This window comes from Hemitrygon akajei, chromosome 16, assembly GCF_048418815.1.
Source record: "Hemitrygon akajei chromosome 16, sHemAka1.3, whole genome shotgun sequence".
Lineage (NCBI taxonomy): Eukaryota > Metazoa > Chordata > Chondrichthyes > Myliobatiformes > Dasyatidae > Hemitrygon > Hemitrygon akajei.
Genome location: NC_133139.1, coordinates 27,570,864 through 27,595,859, shown reverse-complemented (window position 1 = coordinate 27,595,859; position 24,996 = coordinate 27,570,864). Strand labels below are relative to the sequence as shown.

The 24,996-nt window shown below is 44.4% G+C and overlaps 1 protein-coding gene across 1 annotated transcript in view; it reads left to right on the top strand.

Moving 5' to 3' along the window:
• The first annotated feature begins 13,507 nt into the window (after positions 1 to 13,507).
• LOC140740328 (uncharacterized) overlaps positions 13,508 to 24,996 on the top strand; it is a 74,608-nt gene continuing 63,119 nt past the window's right edge. Inside the window, exons 1-4 of the mRNA XM_073069479.1 lie at positions 13,508 to 13,639; positions 14,333 to 14,392; positions 21,374 to 22,856; positions 23,926 to 24,113. Coding sequence (XP_072925580.1) covers positions 21,741 to 22,856; positions 23,926 to 24,113 — 1,304 coding nt within the window. The 5' untranslated portion in view covers positions 13,508 to 13,639; positions 14,333 to 14,392; positions 21,374 to 21,740. The remainder of the gene's footprint in view (positions 13,640 to 14,332; positions 14,393 to 21,373; positions 22,857 to 23,925; positions 24,114 to 24,996) is intronic.

The following is a 24,996-nucleotide window of genomic DNA, read 5'->3' as shown; positions in this document are numbered from 1 at the left end:
ACTTTGAGAGCACGAGTTCCTGCTCCTCTAATCAATGTTCTATCTTCGTCAGAGTCAGGTCAGTCACCACTGACATACCACCCAACTGGAGGCAAAGTTCTGCCCTTCATCAAAACCAGTCAACAAACAGCAAGGAAAGCACGACCAAACCCACTCTCCCCCTCCTAAAAGTCGAAGGTAAATCAGAAAGCCTGAGACAATTACGGTGAACACGTTGCAACGAAGGCCGGCAATGTTAGAGAGTGCTGTACTGAGAGCTTTACACAGAGGCTGGGCTGTAGGCTGTAGTGAGAACCTTCCACTGAGTGCACAAAGTATGAGAGCGAGGAAAATTATGAAGCGTTATTCCGCACCATCATTCAATAAGGTCATGATTACCCTTTTACCGCAGTGCCAATTTTCTAACCATGTCACCTGATTCTCTGAAAATGTAACTATCTATTAATCTCTGACTTGAATACACTCAGCAACTAAGCCTTTACAATCTGCTTGTGTGGAGGAAGATTCACCGCCATTTGGGTGAAGAAATTTCTCTCCAGAATAGGCAACTCCTTACTTTGTGCTTATGACCAATATGCAATTACCTTTTTCATTTAATTTTATTATATATATATATATTTCTTATTGTAATTTATATTTTTTAATGCATTGCACTGTGCTTCTGCTGTGAATCAGCCAATTCCACAACATACTCTATCTCAGTGATATTGAAACCTGATTCTGATCCAGAGACCTATTAATTCTGCACCTGCCAGCTTGTACTCCCCCCGCCACTCCACCCAACTTCCTGTTCTGGTTTCTGCCCCCTTCTTTTACAATCCTAATGAAGCGTCTCAGCCCGGAATGTCGAACGTTCATTCCCCTCCAAAGCTGCTGTCTGACTTGCTGCGTTCCTCCAGCATTTTGTGCATGTTGCTTAACTCTGCACTTATCCTGTCAAACCCTGTAGGAACTTTGGTTAGTTCAGTGAGATTCCCCCTAATTTTCTAAACACAAAACAGCATTGGTCCAGTCTGCTTTAGCACTCCTAGGAATCCCTATCCCAGGAATTAATATTGTGAACCTCAGTTGCACTCTCTCCAAATATTTCCTTAGGTAGAGAGAATAAACATGTGAACGGCCAGTTTTCCAGATGTGGCCTCAGCAGGACCTATAGAACTGGAGCAACAGGTCTCCACTCTTGTACTCAAATCTTCTTGCAAAAGACAAAATCCCTTTTGCCTTCCTAATTACTTGTTGTACCTGCATTCTACCTTTCACCGTGCACAGGGACACACAGGTCCCACTCAACACCAGTGTATTTTAATTTCTCATTATATAAATAACAACTATCCTGCTGTTTGTTCTACCAATGTGGATGGCCTCACATTACTCTGTATGATATTAATTTACCAAGCCCGTGATATCTATATCCACTAAACACCCCTGAAGCCCCTACATCTTCCTGATAGCCCAAAAAGTCACATAGCTTTGGGTCATCCATAAACATAGATACATAGCACTTGATTCCCTTATCCAACTCATTGCTGTTGCGTTATGGACACCAACACCAGAACAACTCACATTTCTCCTTGATAACATTGTCCTCCACCTTTGCCTCATGTTGCTGAAATGCTCTTTCAAAAAATGCCTTCATTAATCGCACAATTTAACACTCTTCACTCTGCACGTTAAGGAGGTTTGGCTTGTCACTGAATGCTCTAAAAAACTTCTAAAGATATACTGTTCAAGGGATCCAAATTGGTTGCATCACGGTCTGCTACGACAATTTAAAGCCACAGGGATGTGAGAAGGTACAGAGAGTAGTGGACTCTCCCTAATAGATCACAATACATCATGGGCACATTCCACCCGAGCATCAGTAATATCTACAGAGGGCACTGCCTCAAGAAGGTAACATCTATCATCATCTTTACACAACTGGGAGTAACAGAACTTTGAAACCCAGCACCAGCTACTTCTCTTCGAGCATTTGGTTCTTGAACCAATATTTACCATGTATGGGGTTGGGCCGACTACTTTGATTGTTGAATCAAAAAGAGCAAAATGTATTTCTCAAGATTACCAGCAAGTTGATCATCCTGATTACACTTCTGAAGGAACTGCAGGGTGAACATTTGCCTTCCTCAGAAGAAGAAACATGAAATGACCCAGAAAGAGTGGAGCACATGCTCCGAAGTACAAAATGGAAACACAGAGTTTTACTCCCGGATGGAGACCATTCTGCCCTTCAAGCTTATACAGGTTACTAGTGGAAATCCCATATTTCGCATTGCTGCATACCCCTGAAAGTTATTTTCCTCCCCCAGTCAATTTCATCTTGAAAACCTAGATTGACTGATTCTACCATCAATTCAGATAGCTCCTGATCAAGATCACCTCTGCATGAAAATCTTTGATCAGGGATAAAAGAGGAAACATGTACCTCGAGTCAGAGGAGATCAGGAGGGTCCTTAATGAATACTTTGCTTCACCAGTAAGAGGGACTTTGATGAACAGCATAGAACAGTCTAATATTGACATTAAGAAAGAGGACGTGCTGGAACTTTTGAAAAAAACATTACAATAGTTAAATCTCCGGGGCTGGATAGGCTATACTCAAGGTTACTACAGGAAGTGAGGGAAGAGATTATAGCACCACAGGAGTAGTACCAGAGGATTGAAGTGTGGCAAATATTATTCCTTTGTTCAAGAAAGGTAATAGAGATGACTCTGGGAATTGTAGGGCAGTGAGTCTTACATCAGTGGTAGCCAAAATATTGGAAAAAAAATCTTAGAGACAGGATTTGTGAGCATTTTGAGAAACATGGTCTGATGAGGGATAGTCAGCATGGCTTTGGGAGGGTAGATCATGCTTCATGAGCCTTCAGGAAGTGGCAGGGCAAATTGGTGAAGGTAGGGCAGTGGATGTGGTATTGATGCATCATCAATAACTCTCGGAGACAGGAGGCAAACGATAGGCTTTTATTAGCTGCAAGAAACCACCACACAACATCCTGGAGACTGAGGGGGGGGAGCAGTGCCTCCAATCGCCTTTATACAGGGGTCTGTGGGAGGAGCCACAGGAGCTGTCAGTGGGAGGAGCCACAGGAGCAGTCAGCAGGGGTCTGTGGGAGGAGCCACAGGAGCAGTCAGCAGGGGGTCTGTGGGAGGAGCCACAGGAGCAGTCAGCAGGGGGGGGGTCTGTGGGAGGAGCCACAGAAGCAGTCAGCAGGGGTCTGTGGGAGGAGCCACAGGAGCAGTCAGCGGGGGTCTGTGGGAGGAGCCACAGGAGCAGTCAGCGGGGGGGGGAGGGGCGTGTCCAGACAGGTATATGTAGTTCACCACAGGTATAAATGGATCTTAGTAAGGCATTTGATAAGGTTCTCCATGCTAGGCCCATTCAGAAAATCAGGAGGCATAGGATCCAGGGAAAATTAACTTTGTGGATTCAGAATTGGCTTGAGTATATTTTGCCTGGAGGTCCCTGACTGGTAATATTGCAGAGGGATCTGTTCGGGATGGGGACCCCTGCTCTTGATGATTTTTATAAGTGTCCTGGATGAGTATGTGGAAGGGTGGGTTAGTAAGTTTGGAGATAACATGAGGGCTGGTAGTGTTGTGGATAACATACAAGGTTATTGTCGGCTACAGTTGGGCAATGATAGAGCTGATGGGTAGAGCTGATCAGGCTCCTCCCACCATGTACCTATCCAAATTTCTCTTTAAGTGTTGAAATCAATCTCACTTCCAGCACTTGCACTGGTAGCTCATTCCACACTCTCACCACCCTCTGAGTGAAGAAGTCCTCCCTCATGTTCCCCTTAAACATTTTATCTTTCACCTTTAACCTATAACCTCTAGTTCTAGTCTCACCCAACCTCAATGGAAAAAGCCAGCTTTTCCACTCTATCTATATCCCTCATAATTTTGTATACCTTTATCAAATCTCCTCTAAATCTTCTACATAGGACCATAAGATATAGGAGCATAATTAGGCCATTTGGCCCATCGAGTCTGCTCTGCCATTTCATCATGGCTGATCCATTTTCCTCTCAGCCCCAGTCTCCTGCCTTCTCCCCATATCTCTTCATGCCCTGACCAATCAAGAATCTATCAAAATCTGTCTTAAATATATGTAAAGTCTTGGCCTCCACAGCTGCCTGTGGCAAAGAATCCCACATTCACCACTCTCTGGTTAAAGAAATTCCTCCTTATTTCCATTCTAAAAGAATGCTCCTCTATTCTGAGGCTGTATCCTCTAGTCTTAGACTCTCCCAGCACAGGAAACATCCTCTCCACATCAATTCTATCAAGGCCTTTCACCATTCAATAGGTTTCAATGAAGTCACCCCTCATTCTTCTGAAGTCCAGCAAATACAGGCCCAGAGCCATCAAACACTCTTCATATGACAAGTGATTCGATCTTGAATCATTTTTGTGAACCTCCTTCGAACTCCTCTCCAGTTTCAGCACATCCTTTCGAAGAAGAGGGGCCCAAACCTGCTCACAATACCCCAAGAGAGGGCTCGCCAGTGCTTTATAAAGTCTCAAAATTGCATCCTTGCTTTTATATTCTAGTCCTCTCAAAATGAATGCCAACATCACATTTGCCTTCCTCACCTCAGACTCAACCTGCAGATTAACCTTCAGGGAATCCTGCACAAGGACTCCCAAGTTCTCTTTGCAACTCGGTTATTTGTATTCTTGCTCCATTTAGAAAATAGTCAAACTTTCATTTCTTCTACCAAAGTGCATGACCATACACTTCCCGACACTGACACTTCTTTGCCCATTCTCCTAATGTCTAAGTCCTTCTGTATCCTCTCTACCTCCTCAGAACTACCTGCCCCTCATCTATCTTCATGTTGTCTGCAAACATTGCATCAAAGCCATCAATTCCAATCATCTAAATCATTGTCATACAACTTAAAAAGAATTGGTCCCAACAGAGATCCCTGTGGAACACCTCTCACCGGCAGCCAACCAGAAAAGGCTCCCTTTATCCCCACTCTTTGGCTCCTGCCAATCAGCCTCTGCTTTATCCATGCTAGAATCTTTCCTGTAATAGCATGGGCCTGTGTCTTGTTAAGCAGCCTCATGTGTGACATCTTGTCAAAGGCCTTCTGAAAATCCAAGTACACAGCATCAGCTGATTCCCCTTTGTCTATCCTGCTTGTTATTTCTTCAAAGAATTCCAACAGATTCATCAGGCAAGACTTTCTCTTGAGGAAACCATGCTGACCATGGCCTATTTTATCATGTGTTTCCAAGTACCTTAAAACCACATGCTTAACAATCAACTCCAACATCTTTCCTATCACTGAGGTCAGACTAACTGGCCTATAGTTTCCTTTCTTCTGCTTCTCTCCCTTCTTGAAGAGTGGAGTGACTTTTGCCAGTTTCCAGGCTTCCAGGATCTAGTGATTCTTGAAAGAGCATTACTAATGCCTCCTCAATCTGGTCCAGGTGACTTATCCACCTTCAGACCTTTCCGTTTCCCAAGAACCTTCTCTCTAGTAATAGTACCTTCACACACTTCATGCCCCTTGACACATGGAGCTTCCACCATACTGCTAGTGTCTTTCACAGTGAAGACTGATGCAAAATACTTATTCAGTTCATCCATTATTTTGTTCTCCCCCATTACTACCTCTCCAGCATTATTTTCCAATGACCAGCTATCTACTCTTGTTCCTCTTTTACACTTCATGTATCTGAAGAAACTTCTGGTATCCTCTTTAATATTATTGGCTAGCTTACTTTTGTATTCCATCTTTACCTTCCTAATGTCCTTTTTAGTTGCCTTATGTTGGTTCTTAAAAGCTTCCCAATCCTCTAACTTCCCACTATGCCCTCTCTTTTCCACTTACGTTGGCTTTGACTTCTCTTGTTAGCCACAGTTGTGTCATCTTTCCTTTAGAATACTTCTTCCTCTTTGGGATGTATATATCCTGTACCTTCCAAATTGCCTCCAGAAATTCCAGCCATTGCTGCTCTGCCGTCATCCCTGCCAGTGTTCTTTTCCAATCAATTCTGGTCAATTCCTCTCTCATGCCTCTATAATTCTATTTCCTCCACTGTAATACTAATACATCTGACTTTAGCCTCTCCTTCTCAAATTTCAGGGTGAACTTACATCTTTCTTGTAGGTAGGTGAGCAAAACTGGATAGAATACTTTAAATTAGGCCACATGAATGTCTTACACAATTTCAACAAAACACCCCAACTTCTGTACTCAATAAATTGATTTATGAATGCCATTGTGCCCAAAGCTTTCTTTACAACCCTATCTAACTGTGACACCATTTTCAAGGGATTATGCATTTGTATCCGCAGATCCCTCTGTCCTACCACACACCTCAGTGCTTTGTTACTCACTGTGTAAGACCTACCATGGTTTGTCCTCCCAAAGTGCAACACCTCACACTTGTCTGCACTAAATTCCATCTGCCATTTTTCATCCGTTTTCCTGGCTGGTTCCACTGCAAGCTTTGATAGCCTTCCTCGCTATCCGCTACACCTCCAGTCTTGGTGTCATCCGCAAATTTGCTGGTCCAGTTCACCACGTTATCATCCAGATTGTTGATATAGATGACAAACAACAACGGACCCAGCCCCGATTCCTGTGGCATTCCACTAGTTGTAGGCCGCCAGTCACAGAGACGCTCGTCTACGACCACTCTGGCTTCTTCCATGAAGCCAATGTCTAATCCAGTTTACTAATTCATCCTTAATGCCAAGCGACTGAACCTTTCTGACCAACCTCCCATGCATGACCTTGTCAAAGGCCTTGCTAAAGTCAATGTAGGTATCATTCACTTCATCAGCTCTCCTGGTAACTTCATTGAAAAACTCTATAAGATTAGTTATACACGACCTACCACGCACAAAGCCATGCTGACTATCACTAACCAGTCCATGTCTATCCAAATACTCAGATATCTGGTCCCTCAGAATGACTTCCAGTAACTTTCCGACTACTGATATCAGGCTCACTGGCCCATAACTTTCTAGCTTATTCTTAGATCCTTCCTTAAAACATTAGCTATCCTCCAATCCTCCAGCACCTCACCCATGGCTAAGGATGTTTTAAATATCCCTGCTAGGGCCCCTGCAATTTCTGCTTTTGCCTCCCACAGGGTCCAAGGGACCCTGGGGATTTATCCACCCTAATTTGCTTCAAGACAGCAAACACCTCCTCCTCAGTAATCTACATAGGGCCTATGCCCTCGCTGCCACATTACCTCATAATATAGACTGTGTTTGTCTCCCAAGTAAATGCAGATGCAAATAAATTCCATTTAAGATCTTAACCCATCTCTTTCAGCTCCACGCATCGGTTACCAGTCTGATCTTCCAAAGGACCTGTTTTGTCCCTTGCTATCCTTTTGCTCTTACTGTATCTGTAGAAGCCCTTAGGATTCACCTTCACCTTATCTGCTCGGGCAACTTCACATCTTCTTTTAATGCTCCTGATTTCCTTCTCAAGTGTCCTCTTGCATTTCTTCTACTCCTCAAGTACTTCATTTGTTCCTACCTGCTATGCACCCCTTTCTTTTTCTGAATCAGGGCCTCAATATTTCTTGAAAACCAAGGTTTCCTAAACCTGATATCTTTACCTTTTTTATTCTGACAGGCACATACAAGTGTTGTATTCTCAAAGTTTCACTTTTGAAGACCTCCCACTTACCAAGTGTAGCTTTGCCAGAAAACAGCCTGTCCCAGTTTACACTTGCCAGACCCTTTATCATTCCATAAAAATTGGGCTTTCTCCTATTCAAAATCTCAACCTGAGGACCAGATCTATCCTTTTTCATATTTACTTTGAAACTAATGGCATTATGATCACTAGATGCAAAGTGTTCCCCTACACAAACTTCTGTCACCTGCCCTGTCTCGTTCCCTAGTAGGAGATCCAATATTACACTCCGTCTAGTTGGGACTTTTTTTAATCTAATTAAGAAACTTTCCAGAACACATTTGATAAGACTCTTTCTCATCCAGAGCTTTTACAGTATGGGAGTCCCAGTCAATACGTGAAAAGTTAAAATCACCAACTATAACAACCTTATGCTTCTTGCAACAGTCTGCGGACTCTACAAATTTGCTCCAGTAAATCCCACAGGCTCTTTGGTGATCTATAGTATAATCCCATTAACATGGTTATGCCTTTCTTATTTCTCAGTTCTACTCATAAAGCCCTCCAATCTGTCCTGACTGATCACTGCTGGGACATTTTCCCTGGCTAGTAATGCCATCCCTCTCCCTTTAATCAATCCCACTCTGTCACATCTAAATCAACTGAACCCCAGAATACTGAACTGCCAGTCCTGCCTCTCCTGCAAGCAAGTCTCACTAATGGCTACAATATATGGAGCTCGGAACACCATACTTGACCTTTCAATCACTGACTTTGTATGTAGGCTTAACAACATTTTTCTCCACAACCTCTCCATTCTGGCACTCTGGTTCCCATCCCTAACCACACCCCCCCCCCCCCCCACCCCTGACCTGTGCAGCACTACAAACCTTCCCACGAGGATATTAGTCCCCCTCCAGTTCAGCTGCAAACTATCCCTTCTGTACAGGTCCCACCTTCCTTGGAAGAGAGTCCAATGATCCAAAAACCTGAAGCCCTCCCTTCTGGACTAACTTCTTGGTCACTTGTTAAACTGTATGGTCTTCCTTGGCAGTACTTGGCACAGGTAGGAATCCTGAGATCAGAACCCTGAAGGTCCTGTCCTTTAACTTAGCTCCTAACTCCCTGAACTTACTTGGCAGGACCTCGTCACCCCTCCCACCCATGTCATTGGTACCAAAGTGAACCGCGACCACTTTCCCACTTAGGAATGCTAAAGATTCGATCAAAGATGTCCCTGACCCTGGCACCCAGGAGCCAAAAAACCATACGGAAATCTCATTCACAGCCACAGAATCTCTCTTCTGTTCCCCTTACCATTGAATCCCCTATCACTACAGTATGCCTCTTCTCCCCACTTCCCCTCTGTGCCACAGAGCCAGACTCAGTCTTAGAGACCTGACAGCTGTGGCTTTCTTCTGCTAGGTCTTTATCCGCAACCCCCCCCCCAAACAAATTCCAGGGCAATACTGTATTCGTATTGTTGAGGGGAACAGCCACAGGGGTACTCTACACAGCCTGCCTTTTTCTTTCCCGCTCCTGATTGCTACCCAGTTACCTATGTCCTGCACCTTGGGTGTAACTACAGCGCTGAGTGTCCAGCCTATCAGCCCCTCAGCCCCCCAAATGATCATCCAGTTCCAGCTTCAGCTCCTTAACACCGTCTGTTAGAAGCTTCTGCTGAATGCACTTCTTGCAGGTGTAGTCATCAGGGGCACTGGAGGTTTCCCTGCCTGCCCACGTTCCCGGATTCTGTCTGGCATCCACACTGCTCTAGATCGGCAATAAGAAATAACTAAAGAAAAAATCTACCAACGGCCTGTGCCTCTCCTCAATGAGCCAAAGCCTTAACTCCCACTCCAGCCCCAGTTCACCCACTCAATGGCCGCTCTGCTTAAACCTAAATTCTTTTTATTGGTGCCTAATTATGCGCAATTCAATGTCACCTCGGGAACTGTGGCACGCAAAATGTGCCGACTGCCCCCACTTGCTTCTTTTAAACTCTCTCTCTCCCTCTGCGTAATCCACTGTCTCCTCTGTCTTCCACTTCTCTGCCTCTTACTTCTTCCTCCCTCCCTTGCTAGATGATTATTTCTTCTCCTTTCATTCTCTGTGCTTTCCAATCTATCTCCATATCTTACGAGCAATTTCCTTTCTCTATCACTCTGGCCTGCTATCTCATCTCTCATCTCTCCAGTTTCTCTTTCTCGTTGATTAGCAATGCATCTCTGCATTCTCCTTCAGGCCAGCGAGCTGATACCCCGGCGCATTCAATCATTCCGACATTTCTCAAGGTGACTCTTCGAGCTTGTACCAGAAGATAAAAATACCAAGAATGCCCGCTCTGTGATGGACTAGTCACCAATCGTTGGTTCACACTGCCCCCTGCTGATCTTGGCTCCACAAGAATAACAGGTGGGAGGAGCAGTGCTGAAGGATTGCCACACAGTGGGGAAGACCGCACGAAGGGAGCACTGCATTGTGCCAGGGTCATGTGTTACACTGTGGGAGAAGTCCTGAGCTGCTCTTAATGGGGGAGCACTGGATCAGAGTGCCCAAAAAAGCCACTACAAGATTCCGCTTTCCATTTTTGTGATAATACTTTTATGGTAATTTTTTTTTTGGAAATGTTGAGTGAGGTATGTATATTAATCAGGGTACTATCCTGTTCTCCAAATTATTGCATTGGGCTCTTAGATCTACCACAGGCACTATCAAGGGATGATTTTTTTGTCAAAAGGCAGTTCTGAGAGACAGTCTCACCAGTGGAGAGGCTGTACAGAGGGAGCTCTGCTCTTACCTGCTTTGTAAGGTAAAAGTTATCATGGTCACTGTTTTGGAGAAGAACAAGACAGTTCTCCCAGCTGACCTGGAAGCAATATTAACCGCTTCAGCCAAACCTGAAATTAAAGATAATAACCTGTATCCACTAATCTATTCATTTTATTTCTGTGTTTTCACAGACATTCTCTTCCAAACTTCCTCTGAGCATCAACAACAAAGAATTGCATTTCTATGGAGCCTTTCCTAGGTTATCTCAGAATGTTTCACAGCCAATGAAGTTGCTTTGAATTGCAGTAGTGTAGGAAATGCCCCAAAAGGCACAGCAAGATCCCACCTTTCATATTTTGATAATACTGTCATGGCAATTTTTGTTCTGGAAATGTTGAGCGAGGGATGTATATTAATCAGGGCACTCTTTAGTAAGTGTCCTGTTCACCAGATTATTGCATTGGGATCTTAGATCTTCACCTATTACACCTAGGGTAAATGTCAAGTCCAAAATGAAACACTCCCTAAGTAGCAGCATCGGCGAGCCCTGCACCCGCTTAATACTGCCCCTCCAATAGGGCAATGCTATCTCGGAAATGGCCCTCCAACAATTCAGTGTTGCTAGTGGCACAGTGCAGTTCTCCCTCAGTACTGCCCCTCTCATGGTGCAGCGTGTTACCCATTGAGAATACCCTGCTCTCAGTACTGCCCCTCTCATGGCCCAGCGTGTTACCCATTGAGAATACCCTGCTCTCAGTACTGCCCCTCTCATGGCCCAGCGTGTTACCCATTGAGAATACCCTGCTCTCAGTACTGCCCCTCTCATGGCCCAGCGTGTTACCCATTGAGAATACCCTGCTCTCAGTACTGCCCCTCTCATGGCCCAGCGTGTTACCCATGGAGAATACCCTGCTCTCAGTACTGCCCCTCTCATGGCCCAGCGTGTTACCCATGGAGAATACCCTGCTCTCAGTACTGCCCCTCTCATGGTGCAGCGTTACCCATTGAGAATACCCTGCTCTCAGTACTGCCCCTCTCATGGCCCAGCGTGTTACCCATGGAGAATACCCTGCTCTCAGTACTGCCCCTCTCATGGTGCAGCGTTACCCATTGAGAATACCCTGCTCTCAGTACTGCCCCTCTCATGGCCCAGCGTGTTACCCATGGAGAATACCCTGCTCTCAGTACTGCCCCTCTCACGGCCCAGCGTGTTACCCATGGAGAATACCCTGCTCTCAGTACTGCCCCTCTCACGGCCCAGCGTGTTACCCATTGAGAATACCCTGCTCTCAGTACTGCCCCTCTCATGGCCCAGCGTGTTACCCATGGAGAATACCCTGCTCTCAGTACTGCCCCTCTCACGGCCCAGCGTGTTACCCATGGAGAATACCCTGCTCTCAATACTGCCCCTCTCATGGCCCAGCGTGTTACCCATTGAGAATACCCTGCTCTCAGTACTGCCCCTCTCACGGCCCAGCGTGTTACCCATTGAGAATACCCTGCTCTCAGTACTGCCCCTCTCATGGCGCAGCGTGTTACCCATTGAGAATACCCTGCTCTGGGAACGTTAGGTTAGAGAGGGTCAGGATGGCACTCGAACGCTTCACTCTTTGACTCAGAGGCAACAATTTACTTCTGATGCACATATCAGCACCGGTGTCACGCAGCATACAGACCACTGACTTCATATAGCATCAAAGGACAAGACAGCAGGTGAAACACACACAAAATGCTGGGAGAACTCCACAGATCTGGTAGCAGCTATGCAGGGGATTAAGTAGTTGTCGTTTTGGGCTGAGACCCTTCTTTTTTTATTCTTTTTCAACTCTTTATTCTTTTCCATGGATGCTGCCTCAGCTGTGGATTTCCAGTATCTAAAGAATCTCCTGTGTTTATGAGACAGCAAATGAATTACCGCAACAAAAAATATGAAATGACAGGTTCTTCAAATCCATTTAAAAGTAATTCCCAGAGTGTGTTAACACACAGTCTGTTCCTGCACAAGAATAAAATCAGAAAACTAATAAAGAAAGCCTATTTGTTACCGGTTTAAATTCTTTTTCACACATCTCACTGTAGGAAATCTGATTTATCAGCAAATATGTGTGGGTGTGCAGCATTCTAAAGGTTCCAGAGCTCCCTCAGTCTTCTTCAAAACACTGGAATTGGAAAGGGGGGGGGGGGGGGGGTCTGTTTAATGTCACACCTGAAAGGCAGAAGTGTCAGCGGTGAAAAAGCTCCAGTACCGTCCCTCCAATAATGCAGTCCTCTCTCAACACAATTCCCCCAATAAATGCAAACCTCTCGCAACACCCTCCCTCCAATAATGCAGTCTTCTCTCAACACAATTCCCCCAATAAATGCAAAACTCTCGCAACACCCTCCTTCCAATAATGCAGTCTTCTCTCAACACAATTCCCCCAATAAATGCAGACCTCTCGCAACACCCTCCCTCCAATAATGCAGTCCTCTCTCAACACAATTCCCCCAATAAATGCTCACTTTACACCGTGCATTTCACATTATGACATTCCCTCAGTTCTGTCTAATAATGCAGTCCTCTCTCTCTAAACCCTTCCTCTGACAATGCCCCTTTTATGCCCTCCGAAAATGAATTTCACTCCCAGTACTCCGAGTTTGGGACCATTCTTCCCCCCCAGAATACTCTTTATCCATACTTGCTATGGTAAATTAGAACATGCCATTTCTTCATTCATTTTACTAATCCAATCAATGCAGTTCAAAGCTCTTGGACCTGAATTTGAAGTCACAATCTTTTGTGTGGGAGCCATTGAAAATCATTCACTGTTCCCTGCCTTCATGATAAATATCCTGTATTCATAACAATCAAATACTGTACTGTGGTGGAACAAAACTCTGGAATTCCCTCCCTCTACCTGTCTCTCTGTCGCTCTCTTAAAACTCGTGACCAAACTTGGAGTCGCCACACTTAAAAGTTTCCTTACGCCTTACGGGATCAAATTTAGTTTGCTGATATTCTTATCTACGTCCTTGGACGGCGAGGGGCGCGTATAATTGAGGTTAATAACTATTTTTCCTCTAATCTGATCAGAAATCAGTTCTCTCTTTGACACTCTCTCTCCTGGTTAATATCTAACCCAGTATGCTGGTGTTTCAATAACCGGGCGTCACACTTGTGTCAGAGTTTCGCTCAGATATTGTGTGGTGTTCGAGTGCGACACGAAAGAACACGATCTAATCCGAGACCAGTGGACGAAAGGCAGGTTCGTATCTAGAACGGGATCGGAAATACATTAGGCAGGTGGGTAATCAGTCGCGGGGACACTACCGAGAAGAGACCATAGCCCCAACTTCTGATTATTAAACTGAGTCCAGCTGGTCTACTTTGTCTCTGCGTGCGTTAACGGTTCTCGCTAGAAGTCGATTTGACGAGAAGTAGACTCGGATCCGCCCATTTTGGGGAAACAGCCTGCCTGGGATGTTTGGTGAAGGGGGTGGGGCTCACCAACACCAACGAGCCTCTAACTGAGGGGAGGGGAGGAGGCTTCTGACCCTGAGGTGGAAATTTCCGAATCCTACAAGGGGTTAAATCGTGGAACCTGCTCACTGCTCCCTGTGTCCAGGAATTTTTACTTATAGGTGTCATGATCGAACTGTCCAAGGTTAATCTGACCGCTTTGGGATAAAACCTCCTTGAGTGGGCGTGGAAATTCTTTTTTAATGTATTTGTTTCATCCAGTACGTGTTGACAATAATGGGTAGCTGGAAGTGTGAGAGCGTGCTGGAAGCGCCAGGAAATTACCCAGCCCCAATTGAGAAAATGGTGAGCTTCCTTTGGGCACAGTGCTCCTGAGGTTGTGAGTTCAGGTCCAGGTCAGCATCCCTAATGCAGCATTGTGTGAATTGTTGACTTCCAGATGAAGCAACATTGAGAATTGTTTTTACTTATTTTTCAGGATGTGGGTGTTGCTGGCAAGATTGGCACCTATTGCCCATAGCTAATTGAGCTTGAGAAGGTGAGCTGCCTTTTTGAACCTCTGTAATACACGTTTAATGATTATGAGACAGAGTTCTGGATTGCTGATCTAGAGACAATCTCGGATCCCACCATGGCATTGGGGAGTTGAAATCCAAGTGATTCAATAAATATGGACTAAGCCTAACCACAAAACTATCAGAATGATGGAAACACTCACCTGTCTCAATAATATCAATAAAAAGAGCATTGTAAGAAAGGTGGATGAGCTTAGAGCATGGATTGATACCTGGAAATATGATGTTGTAGCTATTAGTGAAACATGGTTGCAAGAGGGGTGTGATTGGCAACTAAATATTCCTGGATTTTGTTGCTTCAGGTGTGATAGAATCGGAGGGGCAAGAGGGGGAGGTGTTGCATTGCTTGTCCGAGAAAATATTACAGTGGTACTTTGGCAGGATAGATTGGAGGGCTCGTCTAGGGAGGCTATTTGGGTGGAATTGAGGAATGGGAAAGGTGTAGTAACACTTATAGGGGTGTATTATAGACCACCTAATGGGGAGTGAGTATTGGAGGAGCAAATTTGTAAGGAGATAGCAGATATTTGTAGTAAGCACAAGGTTGTGATTGTAGGAGATTTTAATTTTCCACACATAGACTGGGAAGCCCATACTGTAAAAGGTCTGGATGGTTTGGAGTTTGTAAAATGTGTGCAGAATAGTTTTTTTGCAGCAATACATAGAGGTACCAACTAGAGAAGGGGCAGTGTTGGATCTCCTGTTATGGAATAAGATAGGTCAGGTGACAGAGGTATGTATTGGGGAGCATTTCGGGTCCAGTGATCACAATGCCATTAGTTTCAATATAATTATGGAGAAGGATAGGAATGGACCCAGGGTTGAGATTTTTGATTGGAGAAAGGCTAACTTGGAGGAGATGCAAAAGGATTTAGAAAGAGTGGAGTGGGACAATTTTTTTTTATGGGAAGGATGTAACAGAGAAATGAAGGTCATTTAAAGGTGAAATTTTGAGGATACAGAAACTTTATGTTCCTGTTAGGTTGAAAGGAAAGGTTAAAAGTTTGAGAGAGCCATGGTTTTCAAGGGATATTGGAAACTTGGTTCAGAAAAAGAGAAAGATCTACAATAAATATAGGCAGCATGGAGTAAATGAGGTGCTCGAGGAATATAAAGAATGTAAAAAGAATCTTAAGAAAGAAATTAGAAAAGCTAAAAGAAGATACAAGGTTGCTTTGGCAAGTAAGGTGAAAATAAATCCAAAGGGTTTCTACAGTTATATTAATAGCAAAAGGACAGTGAGGGATAAAATTGGCCCCTTAGAAAATCAGAGTGGACAGCTATGTGTGGAGCCAAAAGAGATGGGGGAGATTTTGAACAATATCTTTTCTTCGGTATTCACTAAGGAGAAGGATATTGAATTGTGTAAGGTAAGGGAAACAAGTAGGGAAGTTATGGAAACTATGACGATTAAAGAGGAGAAAGTACTGGCACTTTTAAAGGATCTAAAAGTGGATAAGTCTACAGGTCCTGACAGGATATTCCCTAGGACCTTGAGGGAAGTTAGTGTAGAAATGGCAGGGGCTCTGACAGAAATATTTCAAATGTCATTGGAAACGGGGATGGTGCCAGAGGATTGGCGTATTGCTCATGTGGTTCCATTGTTTAAAAAGGGTTCTAAGAGTAAACCTAGCAATTATTGGCCTGTAAGTTTGACATCAGTGGTGGGTAAATTAATGTAAAGTATTCTTAGAGATGGTATATATAACTATCTGGATAGACAGGGTCTGATTAGGAACAGTCAACATGGATTTGTGCGTGGAAGTTCATGTTTGACAAATCTTATTGAATTTTTTGAAGAGGTTACTAGGAAAGTTGACAAGGGTAAAACGGTGAATGCTGTCTATATGGACTTCAGTTCCACATGGAAGGTTAGTTAGGAAGGTTCAATCGTTAGGTATTAATATTAAAGTAGTAAAATGGATTCAACAGTGGCTGGATGGGAGATGCCAGAGAGTAGTGGTGGATAACTGTTTGTCAGGTTGGAGGCCAGTGACTAGTGGTGTGTCTCAAGGGTCTGTACTGGGTCCAATGTTGTTTGTCATATCCATTAATGATCTGGATGATAGGGTGGTAAATTGGATTAGTAAGTACACAGATGATACCAAGATGGGTGGTGTTGTGGATAATGAAGTAAGTTTTCAAAGCTTGCAGAGAGATTTAGGTCAGTTAGAAGAGTGGACTGAAAGATGGCAGATGGAGTTTAATGCTGATAAGTGTGAGGTGCTACATTTTGGTAGGAATAATCAAAAAAGGACATACATGGTAAATGGTAGGGCACTGAGGAATGCAGTAGAACAGAGTGATCTAAGAATAATGGTGCATAGTTTCCTGAAGGTGGAATCTCATGTCGATAGGGTGGTGAAGAAAGCTTTTGGTATGCTGGCCTTTATAAATCAGAGCATTGAGTATAGGAGTTGGGATGTAATGTTAAAATTGTACAAGGCATTGGTGAGGCCAAATTTGGAGTATTGTACACAGTTCTGGTCACCTAATTATAGGAAAGATGTCAACAAAATAGAGAGAGTACAGAGAAGATTTACTAGAATGTTACCTGGGTTTCAGCACCTAAGTTACAGAGAAAGGTTGAACAAATTAGGTCTTTATTCTTTGGAGTATAGAAGGTTGAGGGGTGACTTGATAGAGGTATTTAAAATTATGAGGGGGATAGATACAGTTGACGTGGATGGGCTTTTTCCATTGAGAGTAGGGGAGATTCAAACAAGAGGACATGAGTTGAGATTTAAGGGGCAAAGTTTAGGGGTAACACAAGGGGGAACTTCTTTACTCAGAAAGTGGTAGCTGTGTGGAACGAGCTTCCAGTAGAAGTGGTAGAGGCAGGTTCGATTTTCTCATTAAAAAAAAATTGTATAGGTATATGGACAGGAAAGGAATGGAGGGTTATGGGCTGAGTGCAGGTTGGTGGGACTAGGTGAGAGTAAGCGTTCGGCACGGACTAGAAGGGCCAAGGTGGCTTGTTTCCATGCTGTAATTGTTATATGGTTATATGGTTATCCTCAATCTATTGGCTTTATTCCGTCTGCACTATATGTGACTCCAGACCCATTAATGTGCTTGATGCTTGACTGCTTCTTCATAGGCAATTGTGCATGATGGTTTTTCAGCATGTTCATTGCTCCTGTTGTAGAGCTGAGTGCTAAAATTGAGAGAATATTGATGGGAATCTGGGGAGAATAATATGGGATTAGGGCATTAGGAATAACATGGCAGTAAGGCAAATGAAGGTCAGTGCAAGCTGGATGGGCCAAAGAGCCTGTTTCTGTACTGTGGGATACTATGGCTAAATGACAAAATCTTCTACAATGCTGTTGGCTCGGACATTCTAGGACTTAGACCCCAGTGCTGGTGAAAGAATGGTGATAAATTTCTACATCACTAAGTCTACTCTGTCAGGTAGATATAAACAAGTGCTTGGCCTAAAAAGGAAACGAGGGAAGTTTCCTGGTCTTCAGGCTAATATTTGCCCCTCTGCTGTTATTACCAAAGGCAGATTTCCGTTCTTTGCTATGTGTTGGGAGCTGTCTGCCCTACTTTCTCCTCCACGATAAGGACAGCCCTTCAAAACCACTGCTCTTTGAGACATTGTGAGAAGATACTATTTATGAAGTTCTGCCCTCTTGTGCAGAAGAACATAAGGACATAAGAAATAGGAGGGAGATTAGACAATCTGGCCCATCGGGTGTGCTGGGACATTCAATGAGATCATGGCTGATATGACCATGGATTCAGCTCCACCTATCTGCCTTTTCCTATAACCCTTAACTCTCCTGCTACGTAAAAGTACTCAATGAGGTAGCCTCTTGTGCTTCCCTGGCAGAGAATTCCACAGATTCGCTATTCTCTGGGGAAAAATTATTTTTCCTCAACTCCATCCTAAATCTATTCCCTCAAATCCTGAAACTATGTCCCCCGGTTCTAATCTCACTACCAGAAGAAGCAACTTTCCTGCCTCCATTGTATTATAATTCTATAAGATCCCCTCTCGTTCTTCTGAATTCCAGTGAGTATGGTCCCAGGCAACACAATCTGTCATAGGCAAATCCCCTCAATTTCAGAATCAACCTGGTGAACCTCTTCTGCACTGCCTCCAAAGCCTGTATACTGAATCTTCCCTCAAGAAGACCGGAACTGCATGCAGTTCTCCAGAACGCGGCCTCACCAGTACAGTTCAAAGTATGCATACGTTATACAGCCTGGAAATTCCTCTCCTTACTGGCAGCCATAAAACACAGAACCCCATGAGAACCCACATAAATAAGACTGTGAAACACCCAGTGCGCAGAGAGAGAAACACAAATCGTGCAAACAATAAAAGTAAGCAATTAGTATTCAGAACAAAAGTGAGTCCATAGACACAAAGCATAACCTCTCTGCTCTTACTGTAAGTCCAGTCTTTCCGGCAGTAAAGGTCAATGTTCCATTTGCCTTCGTGATAACGTGGGAATACTGTAAAATAACAATGTAATCTCACATTTTAAATGTTTTCTCTGAAGACCAGCCTAGAAATACATTGTTTGGGGATCTCTCAGTGGAAAATATCCCACAGTAATGCATAACTTTTAAACTGTTTGTAGCTTCAAAACCGGCTGCTTGCAAACTGTTTACCAATTAATGCATTCGATTCCAACTTCAACCTAGGCAAAACTAAGCAGGAAACAGCCATGTTCATATGACAGTCTATATCGAAATGTAATGCAAACAATATTTAGAAATAAATGTACAAGTAAACAAAGTTCCAGACTGCTAAGTTTTATAAGCAGACAATTATCCAATGAACTACAAGAAGCCTGCATTGGTCAATTTGAAAGTCACAGTAGAATAAAAAACTATTCCAACAGATGTCCTTTCAAGGATTTATGGTCACTGTGTCTTATCCAGGATTTAGCCAGAAACATGTTCCATTCCCATCCTATGTCACTTAAGTCAAACTCCAGAAACAAATACAACTTAAACATCCCCACCAGCCCTCGTCCCCCTCTGACTGTGAGTACCTAACAGCGAGCTTCACTCAGTCTGGGCTGTTTTCTGGCACGGTGGCAATCACCAACCAACAAACGGAGCGTGTGTCGCTTTTCCAAATTTTTTTCCCCTTTTCCAATGTGCCACCATCAACAGCAATATTTTCTGCTGCCGGATCCAAGTTCTACCTTCAACATCATCTGTACTAAAATCCATAATGTGTTGATTCTAATTGGCTGCATCACCATCTAATATGGGTGGGGAGGGGTACTGCACAGGATCTATATAAGCTGCGGAGAGTTGTAAACTTCACTCCATCATGGGCACCAGCCTCCTTAGTATCCAGGACATCTTCAAGGAGTGATGCCTCAAAAAGTTGGCATCCATCATTAAGGACCCCCACCAGCCAGGGCACGCCTTGTTCTCAGAGCTACCAACAGGAAGGAGGTACAGAAGGCTGAAGGCACACACACACACACACACACACACACACACACACACACACACACACACACACACACACACACACACACACACACACACACACACACATTGATGCACCATCAATAACTCACGCTGAGACGTAGGAAGCGAGGTATCGGCTTTTATTGACTGGAAGAATGAACAACACTACATCCTGGGGAATGAGGACGAGCAACAGCCCACAGTTGCCTTTATACAGGGGTCTGTGGGAGGAGCCACAGGAGCAGTCCAGACAGGTATATCTAGTTCAACACACACACACACACACACACACACACACACACACACACACACACACACACACACACACACACACACACACACACACACACACACACACACACACACACACACACACACACACACACACACACACACACACACACACACACACACACACCCGATTCAGGAACAGTTTCTTCCCCTCTGCTATCCGATTTCTGAATGGGCATTGAACCCATGAACACTACCTCACTACGTTTTATTTCAATTTTTGCACTACTTATTTCATGTAACTATTGTGTATATAAATATTGTACTGTAATTCATGTTTTTTTCTATTATTATGTATTACATTTACTGCTGCCAAAAGGAAACAAATTTCATGACATATGCCAATTCGGGTTCTATGAAACTTTTCAGAATACTTTACTACTTTGGAAGTTCAAATTGTTGTTAAATAGAACAAGTCCTTCTTTAACAACAACCATGGTGTAAACTAGATGCAGTGAGGTTGACCTGAGGCCAGGATCAGAGTCTCTGTGCCAGCAATAAACTACACTCTTAATAATTTCTGTGTGTGGGAGTCCTTCACTGTCATATTGGCCCATATCCCTCAACTTCTTTTCTATCCAAGTACACGTCTAACTGCCTTTTAAGTATTATAATTTTATGTGTCTCCAATATCTTACAGATAGTCACCAACCCTTGTGTGAATAACCTGCCCTTCAGATCATTAAATTTCTCCCTTTTCACCTTAAGATTCCCCAGCCCTGGGAAAAATATACCTGCCCTCAGACAGTGCTTCAAAGTGTATATCCCAGCATGTTTATCTAAGTGTGTGTGTGTGTGTGTGTGTGTGTGTGTGTGTGTGTGTGTGTGTGTGTGTGTGTGTGTGTGTGTGTGTGTGTGTGTGTGTGTGTGTGTGTGTGTGTGTGTGAGAGAGAGAGAGAGAGAGAGATCATTGTCCTGACTATCTGAGGTCTTTCTGTGAGGAAGTCCAGCACAGTGGGGTATTTAGACCGAGGAGTGGGTGTTTGTTCACTAAAGTCCGTGGGACAACAGTGTTGAATGCCAAACTAAAATCTAGAAACAGCATTCTTACATACCTAAGTGCCCTTGTTCTCTAGGTAGGTGTGTGTGTGTGTGTGCGTGCGTGCGTGTACCTGCCCATGTGTGTGTGTCCAGTGAGAATTACAAGTAAGAGGACTACAGGAGAAAAAAGCCCGAAGAGATTTAAGTTTGGATTGTATTCTGTTTAGGACTGGCTCTGCACTCACTGCTCTGTCCAAGGAAGTGAAGTCATTGAGGGCACCATGCCAATCCATGGAATGTTAAAACTACCCTCAGCTTTGAAGTAGGAAAGAACAGAAGTTCAATTCACACACTCGTAAAGCACAGAAGGAGGTCCTTAAAGCTCGCTGAGTCTGCTGCAGCTCTTTTGAAGATTCAGTTCACTACCCAGCTTTAGCCCTAAAATATCTTTCTCCTTCAAATGTTTATTCAATAGTTTTTGAAACCTAAGATGGTGAACTAAAGCTGCCAACAGCTTTGTTAAACAATCAGTACTTTTTGCACAGTCCTTTTGCAATTTCTCAGAGATAAAGAGATAAGGCAGATAGAAAGAGGATGTCGTCAGATCAGACTGATTATGACCGGGGCTGGCCAGCAACCAGTGCTGAACGTGTCGAGCGTCCTGGCCTACAGAGGCAGGTGCTGCCCACACACTTAATGTTACACGCAGGTGCCTGCACCAGCGAGGAAGAAGACTCTTATAGCTCAGTGGCCATACCACCACCACTCCCCCTGCAGCCGCCGGTGGGCTCGCCGGATGAGGAGCTGCCCATGACTGACATCAAGCCAAAGAGAAAGTTCATCCCCGACTCTTGGAAAAACTTCTGGAGGGGCCGCAAAGGGCGGGACAAGTTGCTGCTTGACCTCAGTTCCTCGTGGGGAGTAGAAGAGTGCTCGCCGCCGGTGTCGCCCTTCCTAAATCGCCGCCAGGACGCTTTGGCAAAGGGCGGCCTTTCGGAGGAGAAGCCCAGGGGTGAGGCTGAAGACGATGGTTGCGAGACGTCCAGATATGAACCAGAATCCATGCCGGCATTTTCAGAGAAGGAGCCCGAGACGGCCCAGAGCTACATGGAGCGGATGCACGTTTACCAGCTGAAACATGCCTACATGAAGTCATGGCCAGGGTTGCTGAGGGTACTGGGAGTGATGGAGCTACTGTTCGGAGCAATGGTCTTCGCTTGTATATGTGCATACATACAGAAAGACAGCCAGTGGTACAACTTTATTGGTGGATCTTTCCCATCCTACGGACTCGGGAACAATTATTACTATACTGGACCCAAAACACCTTTCGTTCTGGTCATGGTTGCTCTGGCCTGGGTTGTGACAATAGGCCTCCTGCTCTTGGGACTGTCCCTGTATTATAGAACTATTCTTCTCGACTCGGGCTGGTGGCCGCTGACAGAGTTCACCATGAACACCTGCCTCTTCTTTTTGTACATGGCAGCCGGCATTGTCTACGTCAACGGGTTAGGCCTGGGAGGCCTGTGCTACACCATGCTGGCCAACAATCCTCTCTACTACCAGCTGTGCCGTGTGGAGAGTGGACAGATTGCTGCCACGGCCTTCCTGTTTGTCAACATGCTCCTGTACCTGGTCAGCGCGGGTGTGTGTCTCAAGGTGTGGCGTCACGAGCTGAACAGAAAACAGCGGGAGGCTTTGGCAAGTAAGGTAGGCTGTGCCCCATCAGTGACCAAGACAAATATTCGCACAAACTCTTTCCTTCTGACCATTCAGGGAAGGTATTACCTCAGTCTAAAACCATGACTCATCTCTTCACAATGTATAAAAAAATTTCAACACAACTCTTATCAAAAACACAAAACATCCGGTGTGACTTTGACCCAATAATCCATTCTTTTCACTCATTCTCCTTAATCTGAGTAGTATTTACCATGGTGACCATGATCTCATCTTCCATTGTTTCCCCACTCTTATTCAGTCCTTTTCTTCTCGATTTAGTCACCATCAGAAGATCCACTGCAGTGGCTTCTCTTCCTGTTCCCATATCATTCACTTATGGATTGCTCCTTGGTCCCTCCTATTTCTGTCCCCCCCAAATACCCCCATGTCCACTGACAGTCCACAGCTCTATTTGACACCCTCCCTTGTTTTGTAGGTTACATAGACATTCGGGAGCAGGAATTTCTTCCTGTTAGGCATTGGTACATTCAAACCATTGTCCCTTTTCCCATCACCTTTTCACCAATCGATAGAAGCTGTTTGAAACTAAATCCATCTGCTCACAAACTTGGTCTTGTGCTTGAGCCTGGGATAAGTTTCTGATACCATCCCCAACCCCAAAGTGCTGCCTCTCTCCATCACTGCTTTGTCCCATCTGCTGCAGTAACTCCCGTCAGACTCCTGTCTTCCATCTACCCTAAGCTTAAACTCATGGGAAACCATGTCGAAACTTGTCCGAGTCCAGGCTCTCTGACTCAGACTGGTTCCTGTCCCTCAGTGTCTTCACTTGAAAATTTTCAACCTTGTTTTCAAATTGTATATCCTGTGTAGATCTGTAGCGATTGACTCCTGAGCACTATCCTTATGTGGTTCAAGAGGATCTGAAGGGTCCCCTGAACCCTGAGTATAGGGTGGGGGTGGGCAGAACACTGATTGGGTGGGGGCAGAACGTGATGAGGTGTGAGCAGAGCTCCGTCTCCCCACTCAGATGAAAAGATCAGATTTATTGGCCATGCCCGAGTTTTCCGCTGACGTGTCATTCTGTTGCTTTCTGTAGCGTGGAACGGTCCGGGTGATCACACAGAGGCGCCCGTTCTTATTCAAGCGCATGTCATTCCGGACAAAAGCATCACGACCTCCAGATGAAGAGAACATCCCATCAAGGTCCAATGGTGCACACACCCTGAAAAAGTCTATTCCAGCTGGATTTATTCCGAAGCCCCTCATTGTTCCTGATTATGTAACGTAAGGAAGATAGTCTTGTTGGTGAACACAAAACAATTATTTATATAAAAGAGTTAATGTTTCTGGCCAACGCATGGGAGACACAGTGGCATGAGTACAATCCCGTAGCCTCCATGTTGCAGGTTCGATCCCGACCTCCTCTGCTCTGTATGGAGGTTGTACGGTCCTCTTTAACTAACTGGAATTTCTCTGCGTGCTCTGATTTCCTCCTGTAGTCCAGGAAAGATGCAGGTTGTGAGTTGCCCCTAGTGTAGATACAATCTGGGCGGAGTTAATGGGGAGAATATGTTACAGAGAAAATTAGTGGGGAAATGAACATCTTTTTTAACATAATAGAACATGGAAGAACTGACACAGGAACAGATCCGTTTGGTTTATGGTGTCTACACCGACCATTGTGCCAGTCTAGATTAATCCCATCTGCCCGTACAAAGGTCCATGTCCCTCTGATCCCTTCCTGTTCGTGCCACTGTTTAAATGCTGCTACGTATCTGCTTTCACCACTAAAAGTGATTAGTGTGTGACAGCATAGACTCGATGGGCTGATTGTCCTCCTTTTTCCAATTTTTAGGGATTCTTGGAAATATAGTCCCACTTGGTAGTCATTTCTGTGAAGCAAGTTGTAATAATGTTAGAGGCTTAGGGGAGATTGCAGTAGAGTTTCACCAGGATGTTGCCTGATGTGGAGAGTATTAACTCTAAGGAGAGATTGAATAAATTTTGATTGTTTTCTCTGGTGTATCCAAAGTTGAGGAGTATACGGTTATCAGAGGCATTGTTAGGGTAGATGGTCAAATCTTTTTCCCAAAAATGGAAATGTCACATGCTCAAAGACGTAGCTTTAAGTTGAAAAGGGAAATATTTAAGGAGATTTAAAGAGGCA